At 36.5% G+C, this 18,203-nt stretch overlaps 3 protein-coding genes across 4 annotated transcripts; 1 reads left to right on the plus strand and 2 right to left on the minus strand.

Annotated features, from left to right (window-relative positions):
- Positions 1–640: 640 nt before the first annotated feature.
- On the minus strand, positions 641–4,342 carry calm3b (calmodulin 3b (phosphorylase kinase, delta)). Its single transcript, XM_051092764.1, has 6 exons — positions 3,969–4,342; positions 3,160–3,190; positions 2,923–3,066; positions 2,733–2,839; positions 2,500–2,635; positions 641–2,353 (listed from the first exon to the last, which is right to left on the minus strand). The coding sequence occupies exons 1-6, from the start codon at positions 3,969–3,971 to the stop codon at positions 2,325–2,327; spliced, it is 450 nt and encodes a 149-aa protein (XP_050948721.1). The 5' UTR covers positions 3,972–4,342; the 3' UTR covers positions 641–2,324.
- A 786-nt stretch (positions 4,343–5,128) lies between these two features.
- On the minus strand, positions 5,129–10,828 carry slc3a2b (solute carrier family 3 member 2b). Of its 2 annotated transcripts, none has more exons than XM_051092761.1 (9): positions 10,677–10,828; positions 9,755–9,982; positions 9,456–9,646; positions 8,805–8,978; positions 7,291–7,379; positions 7,026–7,171; positions 6,035–6,347; positions 5,886–5,939; positions 5,129–5,805 (listed from the first exon to the last, which is right to left on the minus strand). In XM_051092761.1, the coding sequence occupies exons 2-9, from the start codon at positions 9,964–9,966 to the stop codon at positions 5,461–5,463; spliced, it is 1,524 nt and encodes a 507-aa protein (XP_050948718.1). In that variant the 5' UTR covers positions 9,967–9,982; positions 10,677–10,828; the 3' UTR covers positions 5,129–5,460. The 2 variants fall into 2 exon arrangements, with proteins under 2 accessions (XP_050948718.1, XP_050948719.1); XM_051092762.1 differs by having other exon boundaries at positions 10,672–10,824.
- A 4,936-nt stretch (positions 10,829–15,764) lies between these two features.
- On the plus strand, positions 15,765–17,547 carry banf1 (BAF nuclear assembly factor 1). The gene is made up of 3 exons (XM_051094039.1): positions 15,765–15,902; positions 16,398–16,577; positions 16,670–17,547. The coding sequence occupies exons 2-3, from the start codon at positions 16,452–16,454 to the stop codon at positions 16,814–16,816; spliced, it is 273 nt and encodes a 90-aa protein (XP_050949996.1). The 5' UTR covers positions 15,765–15,902; positions 16,398–16,451; the 3' UTR covers positions 16,817–17,547.
- Positions 17,548–18,203: the final 656 nt, after the last annotated feature.

An 18,203-nucleotide genomic window follows, 5' to 3' on the forward strand; every position in this document is an offset into this window, starting at 1 on the left:
CTATAATGTTACAAAATGTTTCTATTACTTCTAAACTTTCTATTCATCAAAAAAAAAACTGAAAAAAATCTACTTAGCTGTTAAAAAAAAAAAAATATTAGAATGATTTCTGAAGGATCGTGTGACTAGAGTAACAATGCTAAAAATTCAGCTTTGAAACCACAGGAATAAATTACATTTTAAAATATATTCAAATAGAAAAGTTATTTTAAATAATAAAAATATTTACAGTTTTGCTGTACTTTAGATCACCAGGCTTGGTGAGCAGAAGAAACTTCTTTAAAAAACATTAAAAATCTTACTGTTCAAAAACTTTTGACTGGTAGCGTATGTGTAATACTGTACAGCCGCCTTGTGACAATTCTGTATTGCTAAAGGCGGTATATCAAATAAAATGATTTGATGTGTAAACTTGTACATGATGTAATGTGTTTAGAGATGATATACTGTGGACACTGTGATTCTTAACTGATCTAAAAATGTAGATCAAAATGGCCTAATATTGCTTTGTGCAAACAAATGACAAACACAATAGATGTAGATTAAACGCACTTTTCTGTCTCTCTTACACTATTTTTTTTAATATAAGCCCATGCAGGTTTACAGTTATATAGGCAACAGTGATATGAACAAAAAGAGGTAATTTAGAAACAGAGGTCCAAGACGTTTATTTAGCAAGAAAACCAGAGTTCTGCAATGGAATGCATAACCTTTCATTTTTTACTATATTACCTTATGGGCAGAAGAAGAGAGAGGAAAACAAAAGAACCAGACAGTAAACTCAGATCTCAGAACAAAAAAAAAAAAAAAAAAGAGCATATAAAGGTCATAAAAAAAGAAAACACAACAGTAGAATAAATTAAGAACTGGGGCAGAAGATGCAATACTACCACCATAATGTACGTGATTCTACCAGTAAGCGCTGTTTGTTTAACCTTGGTCTATACAGTTACAAAAAAAATGGATTTCATTCAAAGCGCCTGCGTTCGCAGGTTTCATGGCAGCAGTTGCTGCACCAACATGGCAGACACAGTCTAACTGGATGACAAGCATTATGCACCATCCCAATTGCCACTGTGCATGGACCACAACCACAGGACCATGGAAGAGGAGAACGTGTCGTTGTTCCTATGAGAAAAGATGCTAAAAATATCATAAAATGCAGCTGCTTCTGATGTATACAAATATATCGAACAGCCTGCAGGAAGAACCAGCACACAGCTTAAATTGAATATTTTTCCCTAGACAGAAACGGTCCACTGACTAGGACACCGAGTGCAGCATCAAAATGTAAGACTGTATATTCAGGTGAAAACTACTCTACATCTTCAGTACAAACTCCACACTAATAGAGCTCAAACCAAACATTAAACCTCTCTACACCAGTCTAGAACCAATAGGTGGCATTTGCTTTGCGGTAGTGAAATTAGTGAGGAAATGAAGGTTGGAAAGAAGGTCAAAGCCTTTCCACCATGTTTCTCTCTCAAATAATACAAAAAGGGGCAAAACAAGCAAACTAACTGAAAAAGTTGGTCCCCAATTAACCATTTCTGGATTATTCTACGCAGGTTTGTCAAATTCGCTATTTTTTTTTTTATTATCTTACACGTTAGTTATGCGGTCCCTAAAGAACAAGCCCTATTCCAAAACGTAAACTGTACTGCGTGGCTCCACTTTAAATCCAACTACAAGCACTCGCTCAGACACACAGATCTACACTTACAAAAACAATCACACTATGACATGGAAGTTTGAGCCATTTTGTTATATAAAGCCCCTGATTATCCATGAATGGTTATTCACCATACAGTTCTAAGACCACTGAGCAGAGGTTGCATGAGAAACATGCAGTTAAAGGAGAACTAGCAAGTTTGAAATAAAAAAAAAAAAAAAGGAGGCAAGCTGGGAAGAAAACAAAAAAAACAAACAAAAAAAAAAAAAAAAAAAAAAAAAAACACAGAAACATGCCAAACGTAAATAAAGCATGCATTGCTCTTGTCCATATAGTATGTCACAATCTTTAAAATATTGATACATGTGTTACACTGCTGTTATCATCACCATCATATATGCAAGATTTAAACGTTGTTGTGCATGTAAATATTTTCTTCCAAAGAAAACCAGATAATGTAGGGAAGAAGCTTGACAGGAGATCATGTCGGAAAAACAAGCAGAGCAGAGGACGGATCAAACTAAGGGAAAGTGGAGGAGAGCAAAACTAAATGGAGAGGAGTAGGAGATTGGGTTGTGAATGCTTGTTGAAGGTTGACAGTGAGAGTGCTGCCCACTGTTTGGTCTGTTGTGCTCCTTTTGGTTTCCAGTTTTTACTTCGCTGTCATCATCTGGACAAACTCTGTGGTGAAAAGAAGAAAAAAAAAAAATAATGAAAAAAAATCCTCATACAACCTGTTCTTCATCTCACATTTATTCAGATAAAGTTTTGACTTACTTCGACATATCAAAAGACCACAATGCAATTATGTTATCATGTTTAAATACCTTCATAGTTGACCTGGCCGTCACCATCAATATCTGCCTCCCGGATCATCTCATCCACTTCCTCGTCTGTAAGCTTCTCCCCCAGATTTGTCATGACATGACGCAACTCTGCTGCACTGATATAACCGTTTCCATCCTGTAAAGCATTAGTCATTGAGAGAGATAAGCATTCTTTCCACATTTATTGAAATACCTTTAATAAGAATCATCTAAAGGCGAGGACGCTTCTCTACCTTATCGAAAACTCTGAACGCTTCTCTGATCTCCTCCTCGCTATCCGTGTCCTTCATCTTCCTGGCCATCATGGTAAGGAACTCTGGGAAATCAATTGTTCCATTGCCTGACGGAATGGGGAAGCCAACAGAGTTAGAAAAAGAGAAAAGCTATTGTAACATGGCATTATTTGTGACAGGACTTCCTCACCATCAGCATCAACTTCGTTGATCATATCCTGAAGCTCTGCTTCTGTGGGATTCTGGCCCAGAGAGCGCATGACGGTCCCTAACTCTTTAGTAGTGATGGTGCCATCACCATCTTTGTCAAATAAGGAGAAGGCCTCCTTGAATTCTGGGAAAAAAAAAAAAAAAAAAATGAAATAATGCATTTTATTGCACTGCTAATTTAAGATAAAGGTCTGAAGCAAATGTTAATCTCACATACCAGCAATCTGCTCCTCTGTTAGCTGATCAGCCTATAGAATGGACACAAAAAGAAAAAAGCAATTATTTTAACAGCACTGCCATATTTTCAAATCAGCCTGAAGCTCAGTATTTTTTTGTGTGTGTGTGTTTAACACCTGATACCTTGTGTTTTACAAGTTTGATGATGTCATTCATGACTACAACGCCTGGCATTGTGAGTTGGAAAATTACAAAATGCTTTCACAGACTATAGTGCTGTGTTTGACCACATTAGCACATGTTTTGTTTCTATCAGTCTATAATGTGGTTTACAGTTACTTAACGGCCAGCTGAATGGTTTAGTACGTATAGAAGCATGTTGTGAACGATCAGATATATTAGAAAACACCAGGGACCATATGGGTTGTGTCTAATGTAAATCAGGGCGATCTCTACATCTATCATCGATGCTTTTCAGGCTGCTGCCTGCTGACGCCGACATGAGGCGAGCTAGCAACAGGGAATCATTCAAGGATGTGCTAGTATAGCGCATTTTACGCTGTAAACATCTCACGCCCATTTGCGAATAGAGGAAGCGATACAAACCGTCGCATAGAAAGTCCTAAAGCCGTTTATTCTACAATGAGATATATGAAAACTATGTGTAACCTGTTTATGTGACGTTAGCCCGGGAGTTTGCGCGCTTTCAATAGAATGACGGCTAGCTTGCGAGGAGCTAAGCTAACAGTAGCCCATTCACACCTATCACTTCGCCGTAGACGCTCAACCATTTTTGTAGCTACGCTGCACTTCGGCTATTAAGATAAAGCGTTATAAATGCTTACTTACCATTGTATTTCAGTGTGAACGAACGTTGCGTTACGCAGAGGAAATAAACGGAAAACCTAGCGTTTGCTGTCCACCCGTGCGATTGTCTCAAGCACTATCTTCTGCTGCTGTGCGCCCAAATGTCAATATCACTACGCCTTGGTACTTCGGTCCAAAGTGGGACGTCGCACTCCTTGACAACAAAGCTGTTACTATGGTCTTCCTCCGCCACGTAGTCGAAATGTTCGAACTCTAAATTGCGCAGTGAAACGGTCCCGTTTTCATTTATATAACCGATACACTAGTCGGCGTTGTTTATCGACTGTAAATTTCTATTTTACGATTATTCTTTTTAAAAGCCATAGCACACAACAGCAGCGTTCAGGTTTGAATGGATGGTCCGGAGAGTTTATATATAGAAGTCTGATGGCACTGGTCAGCTGACCTAGGAAGTGGATTTTGATTGGTTTTCAGCCACCTGCAATGCGTCAGGGAGTCCTCGAAGAGAGCAGTTCTTAAAGAGACAGACGCAAGAAATTGACTAGTGCAGTATAGTGCTGCAGATGCAACACTGGCAGGATGTCAGAGAAAGAGTCTGCTGTTGTATTTAAGTCATTTTATGCTCAACAAATTTATGTTATTTAGATTAAGCGCGTTCAAAAACCCTCTTAGGTTAGAAGCAACCAAGGTGTGTAGCCTAAATGTAGAGGTTCCTGGTCAGGTTTGTGGTCCCAAATGAGTAATTGACCTAGAAAAGTTTGAGTTGTGAAAAGGTAGAGGACACAAGGAGGAAACTCGTTCGTCAGAACGATCCTTTTAGATCTAAACTGTACAAAGAATATGTTTTCATCAACCTCATACACACTTGACACAATTTCGCTCATCACGCTTAGGCACCGAGCCCATCTCAGTAGGGGTTCATAAATCTGTAATGAGTTAAAATAGCCAGGTGAGATTGAGCTCTCCATATGCATAATGAATAGCTCTAAATAAAGAAGTCATCAGTAGAGACACCTGATATCGTACTATGCTAGAGACAATGAGAGCTGCTCCATTTTATGGCAGTAGATTTTAATAATTCAGCCATGTCTCCATTACATCCCATTATGCTGGCAACACTTATGAAAATAGATGAGGGAACCCCACCTGAATAAATACAATGACACAACAAACAACAAAGATAAACTGCTTCACTTAATTTATTGTCGACAGCTTTCATTTTCATGCATCTTTTTCCAATTACATAGAAGAAACAGTCATTTACGTGCGTTTAGTGTGCGTAACTGCACTACATTTTAAAAAAAACATTTCAAATTAAAAAACTTTGTCCTATGGAATGTATTCCACCACACAGAAAAATAAAACTACCAGCTTAACGTTTAGTTTAGTAGTCATGCTGTGCATGTGATGCATGTAACAGTACAATCTGATCATATACACCAGTGTTCTTATACTAAAAAAGGATAAATATTGTAACAGAATGGCCAATTAAAGTAAACACCTGTGCACGTCTTTAGGGATTGTAAGGAAACTTCAGCATTATACCTTGTTCAGGTTTCACCACTAATTTTGCAAGGTCAAGCACAGTATTTTCATCACCACCACTAGTACTGTACACTACTGTAGCATATTCAGGAATCTCAGCATGCTTTAGCTGAAGAGTGACAGATTCTGTCGAGTGCCAGTTGAGTGCGATAAGGTAGCGCTCATTTTGGTCCCAGCTTCGCACGTACGCCATGGCGGTGGTCGAGTTGAACAAAGGAATGTATTCTCCATGCTGCAAAGAGCGCTCTTTCGACCTTTTTTCACTCATGTCTTTGAAGAACTTACGGACAGTGCTAAATTCATCCTTCTTGCTCTGTAAAGCAAAACATGAACATTTTACTTTAGCTGCTGGTCAACATAGGACATTCAGCACTGTGTGCATATGCTACTTACCTTAGTCACATTTTCGTCATTCTCATTCCATACCATGGTCGGGTATTTTTCCACCTAAATGGAAGGATAACACAACATTTCAGGATCTGCTCTTGGAAAACACCTGGATCTGTGTGACTTCTCTTGCTGAGAACCTTAAGTTCACTCACCCCATCTTCCAGTCCAATTTCATCCCCATAATTAAACACAGGTGTGCCAGGCAACGTGAGCAACATCAGCTGACTCAACTTGACTTTGGCCAACCCCACCAGTGATGCCAGGTGTCCAGCAATACGCCCACCGATGTTCCAAGTCAGTCTGGTCTGATTGTAAGCAGAATACAAGCTATCAACAGTATGGGCAATGTCCAGAGCTGTTGATAGGGGGTTTAAAGCACCAGTGAGGAGCAGGTCCACACCAGTTTTGTTCAACAAAACACTGATGTCGTCAGAAGAGGACTGTTCCGTAACACCAATTAAGACCCTGGAAGGAAAAAAAAAAATAGTAAGTAAAAGTCAGAATTTATTAGAAGTATTGATCAAAGTATTTAGTTGGCAACCAGTCATAAGGGTCAATTTTATAAGTCTGAAAGCTGAATAAACAAGCATTCCATTGATGTAGGGTTTGTTGGGATAGGACAATATTTGACGGAGATACAACTTTTTGAAAATCTAGAATCTGAGGGTAAAAAAAATAAATAAATAAATAAATAAATAAATAAATAAATATCAAAATACTGAGATCGCCTTTAAAGTGGTCCACATGAAGTTCTTAGCAATGCAAATTACTAATAAAAAATTATGTTTTGATCTATTTACAGTAGAAAATGTACAAAATATCTTAATGAAACATGATCTTTACTTAATATCCTAATGATTTTTGGCATAAAAAAAAAATATATCATTTTGAGCCATACAATGCATTTTTGGCTATTGCTACGAATATACCCACCCGTGCTACTTATGACTGGTTTTGTGGTCCAGGGTCACAAACAAAGAAACCACTACTGTCCTGACTGGAGCTGACTAGAGTTTGGTTTGTAAAAAGTTGCTACCAACCACCACAAGGTGGCGACTTTACCTCACAAAAGGAGTCTACAAAATTTAAGAGTAAAAAAAAAATAATAATAATAATAATAATAATAATTTTTTGGTAGCTCACTTTTTATTTTTTCCCACTGATTCAGTTTGATTGTGGACAAGTTCTTCAACATCCTTCCAAAGGGTAGGGGCTGCAGTGGAAACCTTCTCAACATCGTAGAAGAGGAATCCATCTACATCTTCTTTAAGCCAATACATCATAGCAGACTGCAAAGACAAAAAAAGCCACAATTATTACTCTAAAAAAAAGTTCACAAATCATGTTACAATTACAACACAGATTAAGAAACTAGATCTAGATCTACTGTTCATAGTAACCGTCATACCTCAAGTTTGACCACAGTGCTGACAGCATCAGTAAACCAGGGCTCTTTGCCTTTATAGTTAGGGGTCAGGTCCAAAACAACAGAGATACCTAAAACATAAAAATAAATTTAATTGGAGAAATAAAAAACAAAACATTTATAATGTTACAAAAGATTTCTATTTCAGATAAATGCTGTTCTTCTGAACTTTTTTTTTCAGCCATTTTCAACATAATAATAATAATAATAATAATAATAATAATAATAATACAATTTGAGTATCAATATTAGCCATGAAATCAATATTAGAATGATTTCTGAAGGATCATGTGACTGGAGTAATGATGCTAAAAATTCAGCTTTGAAATCACAGGAATGAATTACATTTTAAAATATATTAAAATAGAAAGACAGCTAATTTAAATAGTAACAAATTAAATAAATGTAGGCTTGGTGAGCTGAAGAGAGAAGAAAGAAAAAAAAAAAAAAATTTACGGTTCATAATCTTTTGACTCGTAGTGTATTTACATGGCATATATAGTGCTGCTCTTTTTTTGTTGAACTAATCGATTTAAATTAAAAAAAAAAAAAAAAAGTATTATTATTATTTATTTATTTTTATTTATTTATTTTTTTTAATACTGCCTGGATCACTGGATCATTCCAGTGATTAATACATTTCTGGCATGTTATGTGTTTTGCAACAATTCTTTTCACCCTATTTAACAGTTTTTCCCCTTTTACTAAACCGCCACATTGGCGATGTCAAGATTCGTTGGACCCAAATTGTGTATGAATTGGCCACCACAGAGTCCTGATCTCAACCCCATGGAACACCTTTAGAATGTGCTGGATTCAACTTTACAGAGTGGTTCGACTCTCCTATTGTCGTTACAAGGTCTCAGCCAAAAAAAATAATTAAACTCTTGATGGAAATCAATGTTGTGACACTGCATAATGTTGTTGAAACAATGCCACAACGTAATATCACAATGTTATCAAACATTGTTAGAGCCAACAAAATGAGTATTTTTGGACAGGCAGTGTAGAGTATTCCAGCACATCCAAAAGACCTTCAATGGGGTTGAGGTCAGGATGAATCTTGGCATTGTCATCCTGGAATATGGACATGGGTATGTCTTCCAACAAGGTTGTTTGAGAAATAAAAACCTATGCACAGCATTAATTAGGGTTAAAAGAATTGTTCACAAACATACAACATGCCAGAAACAGATCAATCAGTCAAATGCAAGGAAGTGTATAGAGACACGTCATCAATCGGCACTGAACATAAACAATGCCACTGAACCAAACAAAAAAGTTTTGCTGATTATTGCTGCTGAAAATGGTAAATTGTCATGTTTTGGGCTGTACAAAAACATCTGGAGTACTACAGACTGCCAAAAGTTATAACAAACCAAGGATAGGGGTAACTGACCGAATCATGACATAAGTGCAAACCCTCTATACGGAAGTCATTTTAGTACAAAAATCAAGTAGAAATGCTTTATTTTATAGCTTGAACTATAGCTCACCTCTCTTGTGTGCAGCCTTAATGAGCTCTTGAAACTGTGCAAGACCACCAGCCTCTTTAGAAATCTCAGTCAAATTCAGTTCCTCAGGCTTATCAGCACTGGACACATGGATCGGGCCAATGATCAGACCCTTCACTTTCAACTCATCTAACGCCTGAAGCTTGTCAGTCAAACCTGAGGGGTAACCAGTCAGAGAAAAATAAATATGCAACAAAGGCAAAAAGAAAATACACGTGGAATGTTTCAGATCACAGACCACATCAGTGTTAAGTTCGATAATGTTACAAAGACGAACAAAAGTCTTTGGAACAACATGAGTGGGAGTAATTTTTATTTTTGGGTGAACTAACTTTAAAAATTCATGCATGAAAAGACATTCTACCATCCCAAAATCAGTTATGTAATTTTTTTCAATATCGCCTGCAGACTGATATATGCACAGAGCAGACAGGATGGCATGCCAGCGAATAAGCAAGGAAACCAGATTTGTTGAATCAGCAGAATAGCGAAAGAGCAATTTAATACGTTTGAACACGTTCACAGCCTTTATTTCCTGAACGACCCATCCCTGCAATCAATTAACACTCCCTACTTTTCATAAGATCTATTTTGGTTGCTTGGATGCTGGCCCATTTATTCACCTCCCTTTACCTTTCAGATCTGAAGACTTTGTAAAGGATTGCACATCCCCAATCTGGTACAGAGGTCCATAATTCCACCAGTTCATCGCAGGTAGGGGCTTGCATCGCGGAGCTTGAATAATGATGGCAATGGCACCAGCTAGCATGCCCAGCCAGCCAAGCCAGAACAAGATCAGAAGTGCCCAACGAACTTTAACCCACCTATTCAAGAAAAAAACAACACTAGTGATTAAATCATATGAACACCTGCAAAATCCACACAGCTTAAACTCTCAGGAAATGGGTTTTAACCACATGTGCATTACGTACCCAGGCGTTCCAGCTACTTTCAGGAGCTCTTCTTTGGATAACCCAGTGAATTTGCTCTCCTCATCTGGAATCTTCACCTTTACAATGCCATTCTTTTCGGATACAGGTGAGATGGCATAATTATTTGCCTCCCCCTCTGTCATTGGCTGCTTCTCCTGCTCCACCTCATTGAGCTCCACATCTTTCATATCTACTTCAGTGTCGTTGCTCATTTTGTCAGTTTATGTCCTGAAAACAAAATGAATTAGATTAGCTGCAAGCACATTACTATGGTCACAGCACCAGAATTACGAGTTCAGGAAGCAGACTGGTGACGTCATAGACACACGAGGCAAGCAAGAAGTACTGAAGGTTGCGTCACCTAAAATCGTTAACGCGGAAAAAACGATAAAAAAAGGTTATGGTGGATGTAACGTTAGTAATACCCCGAATGACACTAGTATACGAGATGCTTGTAGAAAGATTTGGGCTATGTTAGAAAAACCCACCGTTAATCCAGATTAAAGCTCCACTAATCGTATAACATAGCAACGAAATTGCCGGTGCCAGACCACCATTGTACGTTATCTATGAAAAAAATAGACGTTATTTTTAGACGCAGGCCTAAATATAACCTTTAATAGTTTGAATTGTATATTACAAGATCGATTCGTAACTCAACGGCTTTTAAATGTACTTCAATGGTGATGTATGGCAGCACGACGTTTTGTAAACCGGATCGGTCCAGTTATGTTTGCGCCTGAGTCATTCAGCCTCAAATAACAGCGGTTAACAAATCATAAATCAGTTTAACAAAACACGAAAAAACATACAACTGTAATAGTGTATCTAAACATGAATAAACATTTAAAAATAATGCTCGTGATACAAATATAAATGAGAACTGCATTATACAAATTATTTGAAACAAGACCAACCTTACCAGCTGGACTGGAATAATGAGGGAATCTTTGTTTGAATTATATTTGATAAATAAAAAAAAAATGTCCTTGCGGTGTCAGTCGTGTCTGTATTCACACAAAGTGATGCTCTTCGAGCTTTTTATAAAGGCTTTGTCGGCTGCTTAAGTTTCTCCGCCCACATTTAAGGAGGGCAGCACCAAACTCTAATAGTTTAGGCTAGTAACGTTTTCGCGAATCGATTCTTTTGAACAACTCGGTTCAAAGAACCTTCTGTGCATCTTGATGAAACTACCACGTCATTGACTCGCAATACATTTCAAGTGTGTTTTATTTATATTGTCTGTTACATTTCTAGTTTAGGTTTGTTAAACTAACATTATTTTCGTTCCATCAGTCGAATTCTATGTTCCGATTCAAAAGAACGATTCGAATCATCCACGTGAATCGAGTTCAAAGCTGAATGTTATTTTTTTTGTCAGTCACAGGCAAATTATTCCGCGTTGTCTATTAGTTTAATAAGTAATATAGATATATTTAGTAGATTGAACACGACCAGAGGCATTTTTGCTCTCTCTGTGGCATGTATAATGAGAACAAACAAATTAGGGGTAAGTTGACCTCCATTCTAAGCAGACAAACTAGTTTTGTGGCATTATTAGACCACCTTAAGAGCCTGACATTACTGCCTTATTCTTTCTCCTCCCCGTTGTTTTCGTGACTGTACAAGACCTCCATAAACAAGTCTGGGGGGTTGAGGGTATTGAGTTTCTTCTTAGAAAGATCTTAGAAACAGCACATGGTCAATGTAAACAGGAATCTCAATATACAGTTGTTATTTCCTCAAATTTAAGTCTTTAAAATCTACTGTTTACTTAAATATTTCTACCATGCTGTATGTATAGTAAGTTTTTACTTTTAATGAGTGCTAGTGTTATTTAAAAAAACAAAAAACAAAAACTAAAAGGTAAAAAAAAAGACTAATAGGTAAAAAAAAATAGCTTAGTATAGTGCTGGTCAAGCAAATATATTGGAATTATTTGACAAAAGAGTTGGTCAACCTTTACCCTAATTTTGTTCTTTGGTTAAGCAGCTAAGCCTGATTAAATGCAGCTTTGTGGCCTTTTATTTGAATTTACAATGGACTCTAGAGTACTGTAAGACTGCTTTGTTTATCAGGAACTGATGGAAATGCATAAGAAACATGAGATTCAAAAAAATAAACAGCAAATCTATAAAAAATATAGAACCTCAAGGTTTCATACTATTCATTACCTTCTATTTACCTTATGTCCACGTCTCTTTGATTTTAAAATTCCAGCTTAAATAGTGATAATGTCCACTGAATGCAGCACCATGCTTCAGAAAAAACATCCACAGCATACAGAGAACTGTGCTTTCACATGGTCTCCTAGAGCCTGCCAAGAAAACTGAAATATGATCTAACAGCAGGGACATTGTGGAAAACATGTCTTGATATTTTAATAAATATTTAGAAGGATATCATATATTTAAGCACAACACAAAGCATGTGTTTGATTGGAATATGTAATTTTGTAAGAGGTTCACAGTGGTTTATTATGTAAGTTAATTTTTGTGGTGCTCAGCACCCTTATTCAGCAATTTTTAAAAAATACAGACACAAAATGAGCAAGTTAGAGCATAGCGCTCAGGATGAAGCTCCTCCTTACAGTCTCGGATAGCATGTAAACACATGGGAGCACATTGTGTCCCCTCATGCTCAGTAAAGACACATGGTTCTAAGCAGTGGTGTTTTTTTTCCTTTTGTTTTACTGATAAACTACAGCTTCTTATCAGAAATACGTCATCTTTTTATTCCTCAGTATGTGTTAATGAAATCAGAGATGACGTGAGAGTAGTAAAAACTTAAGAACAAAAGAGCCAAAGGACTAATTTGCACTGTCCTTGATCATTTCTCCAGAAATTAATCAAGGGGCTAAGCCAATCAACATTATACAAACCTTTGAGTAGACATCAAATCATTCAGTTCAACACAACCATATTCAACCAACTGGCTTCTGGTACAGTTAGAGAGTAATAACAGGCTAACCTCATTCAAATGGCAAGACTTGTTTGGACCGTGCCGGTTTGAGTCAGCATGCTGACCTCTTTTTCCTTTCCAGGCTAGTATGCACAACTCTTGGATTGGCGCCTGGAAGATTCAAAGATAACTGCACGACCATATCATGATGGTTCTGCATGGTCAACATGAGATATCTAATAAAAATAGTCTCTCAAAAATGTAGCCTTGGAATAAATTTGTTATAAATACAGCTGAACAAAATTATGAGCTCTGTCATCCTAGGGAACAATGCAAGATATAGACATACTAATCGAATATAGCGTTTTTTCTATAAAACACATTAAAAATAGTACCGCTTCAGTTTTACAGTTCAAATGGCCTGTCTACAAACAACAGTTTACCTCGTATACTTAGCATTAAAATTCATTTGTCAGCAATATATTTCTGCTCCGCGGTGTTCATCAGAGAGTTTGTGCTTTTCCCCACCTTGTCCGTTTTAGCATAAAGTGATATATTTGTATTCAACACATGTATTGAATGTCAACACATGGATTGAATTCTTAGATGAATGTTCTACTCAGGGTGTTATGGTATTGTGTTATGTATATATGTATATATATATATATATATATATACATGATCCTTCAGAAATCATTCTAATATGCTAATTTACTGTTCAAAAAACATTTATTCTTCTTATTATTATGATTAGTATTAGTATTATTATCATCATCAATATTTAAAACAGTTGAGTACATTTATCTGCATTTAAGCATTTATCTGAAATAAATGCTTTTGTTACATTATACCATTCAAAAGCTTAGAGTCAGTACATTTTTTTTTTTTTTGGTAAAGAAATTACAGAAATGAATACTTAATGCTTTAAATTGATCAAAAGTGATGATAAAGTCATTTCTAATGTTACAAAATGCTGTTCTTCTGAACTTTCTATTAATCAAAGACACCTGAAAAAAAATCTACTCAGCTGTTTTCACATAACAATAATAATAAATGTTTTTTTGAGCAGCAAATCAGAATATTAGAATGGTTTCTGAAATGTGACTGGAGTAATGATAAAAATCAGCTTTGAAATCACAGGAATAAATTACATTTTAAAATATATTCAAATAGAAAAGAGTTATTTTAAATAGTAAAAATATTTCAAAGTTTTACTTGTTTTTGCTGTACTTTGGATTAAATAAATGCAGGATTGGTGAGCAGAAGAGACTTTTATTAAATTAAAAATCTTACTATTCAAAAACTTTTAACTATTTTTAACCCACGCACTTTTAAAGCAGTTTTCACTACTGTTGTAAATTCTTTCTCAAATGTCTTTGCTAAAAGTGGAAATTTGTGTTGAAGATTTCACTGTGATGTAAAAAAACATCATGTTTTCTTCATTTTCCCACCCAAACTGAGTGAACTCAGTGACATTTCACACAGTAGAATCACTCATTCTGAAACTTAACAACTTGCTTAATATATACATTTTTGATTTGTATTTATTTGGATAATTGATTTTAAAAAACGTGTAAAAATCTATCTGATTTTCACCGAATACAGGTGCATCTCAATAAATTAGAATGTCGTGGAAAAGATAATCATTATTTTGGCTCACATTTAACAAAAACCCACCAATTCACTCTCTCAACAAATTAGAATATGGTGACATGCCATTCAGCTAATCAACTCAAAACACCTGCAAAGGTTTCCTGAGCCTTCAAAATGGTCTCTCAGTTTGGTTCACTAGGCTACACAATCATGGGGAAGACAATCATTGACACCCTTCACAAGGAGGGTAAGCCACAAACATTCATTGCCAAAAAAGCTGGCTGTTCACAGAGTGCTGTATCCAAGCATGTTAACAGAAAGTTGAGTGGAAGGAAAAGATGCACAACCAACTGAGAGAACCGCAGCCTTGAGAGGCTTGTCAAGCAAAGTCGATTCAAGAATTTGGGTGAACTGACAGCTGTTGGACTGAGGCTGGGGTCAAGGCATCAAGAATCACTTCACCCAATTACCAAGAAAATTTAGAGCACTTCATGCTTCCTTCTGCTGACCAGCTTTTTAAATATGCTGAATTTATTTTCCAGCAGGATTTGGCACCTGCCCACACTGCTAAAAGCACCAAAAGTTGGTTAAATGACCATGGTGTTGGTGTGCTTGACTGGCCAGCAAACTCACCAGACCTGAACCCCATAGAGAATCTATGGGGTATTGTCAAGAGGAAAATGAGAAACAAGAGACCAAAAAATGCAGATGAGCTGAAGGCCACTGTCAAAGAAACCTGGGCTTCCATATCACCTCAGCAGTGCCACAGACTGATCCCCCCCATGCCACGCCGAATTGAGGCAGTAATTAAAGCAAAAAGGAGCCCGTACCAAGTATTGAGTACATAAACAGTAAATGAACATACTTTCCAGAAGGCCAACAATTCACTAAAAATGTTTTTTTTTTTTTTTTTTTTTTTTTATTGGTCTTACAAAGTATTCTAATTTGTTGAGATAGTGAATTGGTGGGTTTTCGTTAAATGTGAGCCAAAATCATCACAATTAAAAGAACCAAAGACTTAAACTACTTCAGTCTGTGTGCATTGAATTTATTTAATACACAAGTTTCACAATTTGAGTCGAATTACTGAAATAAATGAACTTTTCCACAACATTCTAATTTACTGAGATGCACCTGTAGGTGGTGGAGAAATCTATCTGAGTTAGACTAAACAGTAAGTCACACAGAAGGGAGATTGGTGCTGGTCAGTCATCAGATAATAGGGTCAAACAAGCAATTATAAGGAAGTAGGAATGAAACCATAGAGTTGTTGGGAATAGGGTAGTGGGTAAAGAACAGAAATATAGCAAAATATATGAGAAATGCAGAAATGTTTATTTATAATAACTATACAAATCATGCGTGACCAGACGGTTGATGTGTCAGTAAAAGACATGGTATAGCATATATATTGCCATACGGCTATACATAATACAAACACTTAAAAAATATATTTTTTAACTTTGTGGTTTCAGCTGAGCCACCAGGGGCAGTGTCTCTCTAAACAGCGGCATGATTGGAACGGAAATAGCGATTTTCTTTCTAAAGGCGGGATCAGGAAGCAGCGCTGTGTGAGTTATTTTGGGCGCATAGACACTGTGAACAGCATCGCGTTTGTGGATGAGGATTGAAATTTCTCAATGATAGTGTCCAGGTTCGATATAAACTCTGTTATTGCTGCACTTATTTTTAAGAATACTGTTCGTACTGTTGTGTTTGCCACTTAGATTATTATCGTTAGTCTTTAAATGAATAGAGAATGGCGTGTCAGCTGTCGTTGTGTGGCGCTGAACGCGAAGAAATGAGGCGGGACCTCAAAAACTCTTGTGAATTACGAGAACTTTACTCTTAGCAACTGCATCATTTGATAATACCAATTTATTAGCTATACTTTGTCTCCCTGTTGCGTTTTATTAGTTTTATGTGCAGTTTTCACTTTTATTTTCCTTGTAGTCTCGTAACTTACCTTCACTTTCATTTTTCATTGTTCAGTAATGCTATAGTATTATGCATGAGAAACTGAAAGGCAGATTGGCTAGTTTTAAAGGCGGGCACATTTGCATTTTAACAATAGCTGAAATTATATCTGGAATTGAGTAGGTGGTTTTATGCTATTTAACATAACGTTTATCTTGTTTTCTGCTTTAAGCTACTGAAAAAAGTCAACTTGAAATCCCACAACCCTCTCTAAAACAAATCAACAATGTCGTCCACATCACAAAAACACAAGGACTTTGTGGCAGAGCCCATGGGGGAGAAGTCTGTCATGGCACTAGCAGGAATCGGTGAAGTGCTTGGAAAGAGATTGGAAGAGAAGGGCTTCGACAAGGTGTGTTTTACAAAGACGTTCCGTAGATATACTCTGAATCCTAGATGTGCACTAAATAAATTTTTCTTTCACTTTCACATTTCTTTCCATAGGCATATGTTGTTCTAGGACAGTTCCTGGTGCTGAGGAAAGACGAGGAGCTGTTTCGGGAATGGTTGAAGGATACGTGCGGAGCCAACACCAAACAGCAAGGCGACTGTTATAGCTGTCTGAGAGAGTGGTGTGACTCTTTCCTGTAGTTGACTTTTTTTTGTTGTTGTTGTATATTAATTTCCCCCCACTCGTATGCAGAATATATGTACCTCACTCTCAATTTGACATTTTGGGCATCATCTTTGGATGTTAATATTAATTCTTAGTACAGAATCTCACTAGAAGGCCTTTAGATGGGTACACTTGTAATATCACTGCTCATTTTGTATTGTTCAAACATCATTCACGCTGGATCTTTAGTTTTGGGGGTGTGACACCGAATTATCCAAAAATCTATTCATATGCATTTCCGTTCTAAGCTGTACATGCACCAGTAGTCCAAATACAAGAGTCACATAGTCTTTCCTCTTCACGGTTTATGATGTTTGAAGGTTTTAACTATGTCCAAAATGTGCCACAGTGCTTATAAGCTTTTAAAGGTTTATGTGAACTGTTCTCTGATATGTATTATCCAAAGGATCAGATGCATAATGTCAAATGGTTTTATGCTCCCCAACCCCTAAATTGCCTTAATAAAAATCTGGAATTGTTTTTAACTGTTCATCTGTACCTGAAGATGCGTGGGCTGATTCATTCTGCATTGTGTAGCTGCTTAATTCACATCTTGGTTGACATTTGCTGCATTCAGATATTTAAAATGCTACACGAATGGTCTAAGAAACACTCATAAATGTTCTTATGACTCTAAAACTGTTTCTGAAACTTTTTGTGTTGTGCATTTTAATTCTTTTGAAATAAACTGAAAAGTAATAATTGATAGGGTGTGTTGTGAGTGTGGAATGTGAACCGTATTGTCAATCCAGCTAAACGTCCTGTTACACAAGTTTTGCTTCAGATTAGTAAGAATCATAGCCTTACTCTAATGTTTAAAAGTTTAAGGTAAATAATAATTTTCGAAAGACTAAGAAGTATTTCATACTATAGAAGCCCGTTTCCGCCACTAAATGTTCTCAGAATTGAGAATAAATCTCAAAATTCTGACTTAATAACTCGCAATTGCGTGTTAGAAAGTCAGAAGTGCGAGATGTAGTTTATATCTCACAATTCTGACTTTTCAGAATTGCGACGTTCCCGCCACTGAATAAAAAATTTAAAAAAGGTATAGCGACTTCTTATCTCACAATAAGATTTGCAAGTTTATATCTCGCAACTCTGCTTTATCAAACTTGTGAGATATAGACTCGCAATTCTGTGGACGGTCTTTCCCGCCCTCAAAATTAGGACTTTAGGCCTATAACTCGCAATTGTGAGTATATATAAAGTCTGAATTGTGAGATACAAACTCGCATTTGTTTATACCAAGGCTGTATTTAATCCGTGAAAATAGTAATATTATGAAAAATTATAATTTAGAATAAATGTTTGTTATTTTAATGTATTTTAATTTTTTTTCCTGTGATGCAAAGCTGAATT

The sequence above is a fragment of the Labeo rohita genome, chromosome 21, assembly GCF_022985175.1.
Source record: "Labeo rohita strain BAU-BD-2019 chromosome 21, IGBB_LRoh.1.0, whole genome shotgun sequence".
Taxonomy (NCBI): domain Eukaryota; kingdom Metazoa; phylum Chordata; class Actinopteri; order Cypriniformes; family Cyprinidae; genus Labeo; species Labeo rohita.

What these genes read in the sequence shown, in the direction of transcription:
- calm3b (XM_051092764.1), bottom strand. An exon ending in CAACGAAGTTGATGCTGATG is followed by an intron (nt 2,840 to 2,922) that starts GTGAGGAAGTCC and finishes CCATTCCGTCAG; the next exon opens with GCAATGGAACAATTGATTTC. An exon ending in CGGCCAGGTCAACTATGAAG is followed by an intron (nt 2,354 to 2,499) that starts GTATTTAAACAT and finishes TTTTCACCACAG; the next exon opens with AGTTTGTCCAGATGATGACA.
- slc3a2b (XM_051092761.1), bottom strand. Translation starts at nt 9,966, where the DNA reads ATGAGCAACGACACTGAAGTAGATATGAAAGATGTGGAGCTCAATGAG. An exon ending in AAAGTCTTCAGATCTGAAAG is followed by an intron (nt 8,979 to 9,455) that starts GTAAAGGGAGGT and finishes GTTACCCCTCAG; the next exon opens with GTTTGACTGACAAGCTTCAG. An exon ending in ATGACGAAAATGTGACTAAG is followed by an intron (nt 5,806 to 5,885) that starts GTAAGTAGCATA and finishes TTTGCTTTACAG; the next exon opens with AGCAAGAAGGATGAATTTAG.
- banf1 (XM_051094039.1), top strand. Translation starts at nt 16,452, where the DNA reads ATGTCGTCCACATCACAAAAACACAAGGACTTTGTGGCAGAGCCCATG. An exon ending in AAGAGAAGGGCTTCGACAAG is followed by an intron (nt 16,578 to 16,669) that starts GTGTGTTTTACA and finishes TTCTTTCCATAG; the next exon opens with GCATATGTTGTTCTAGGACA.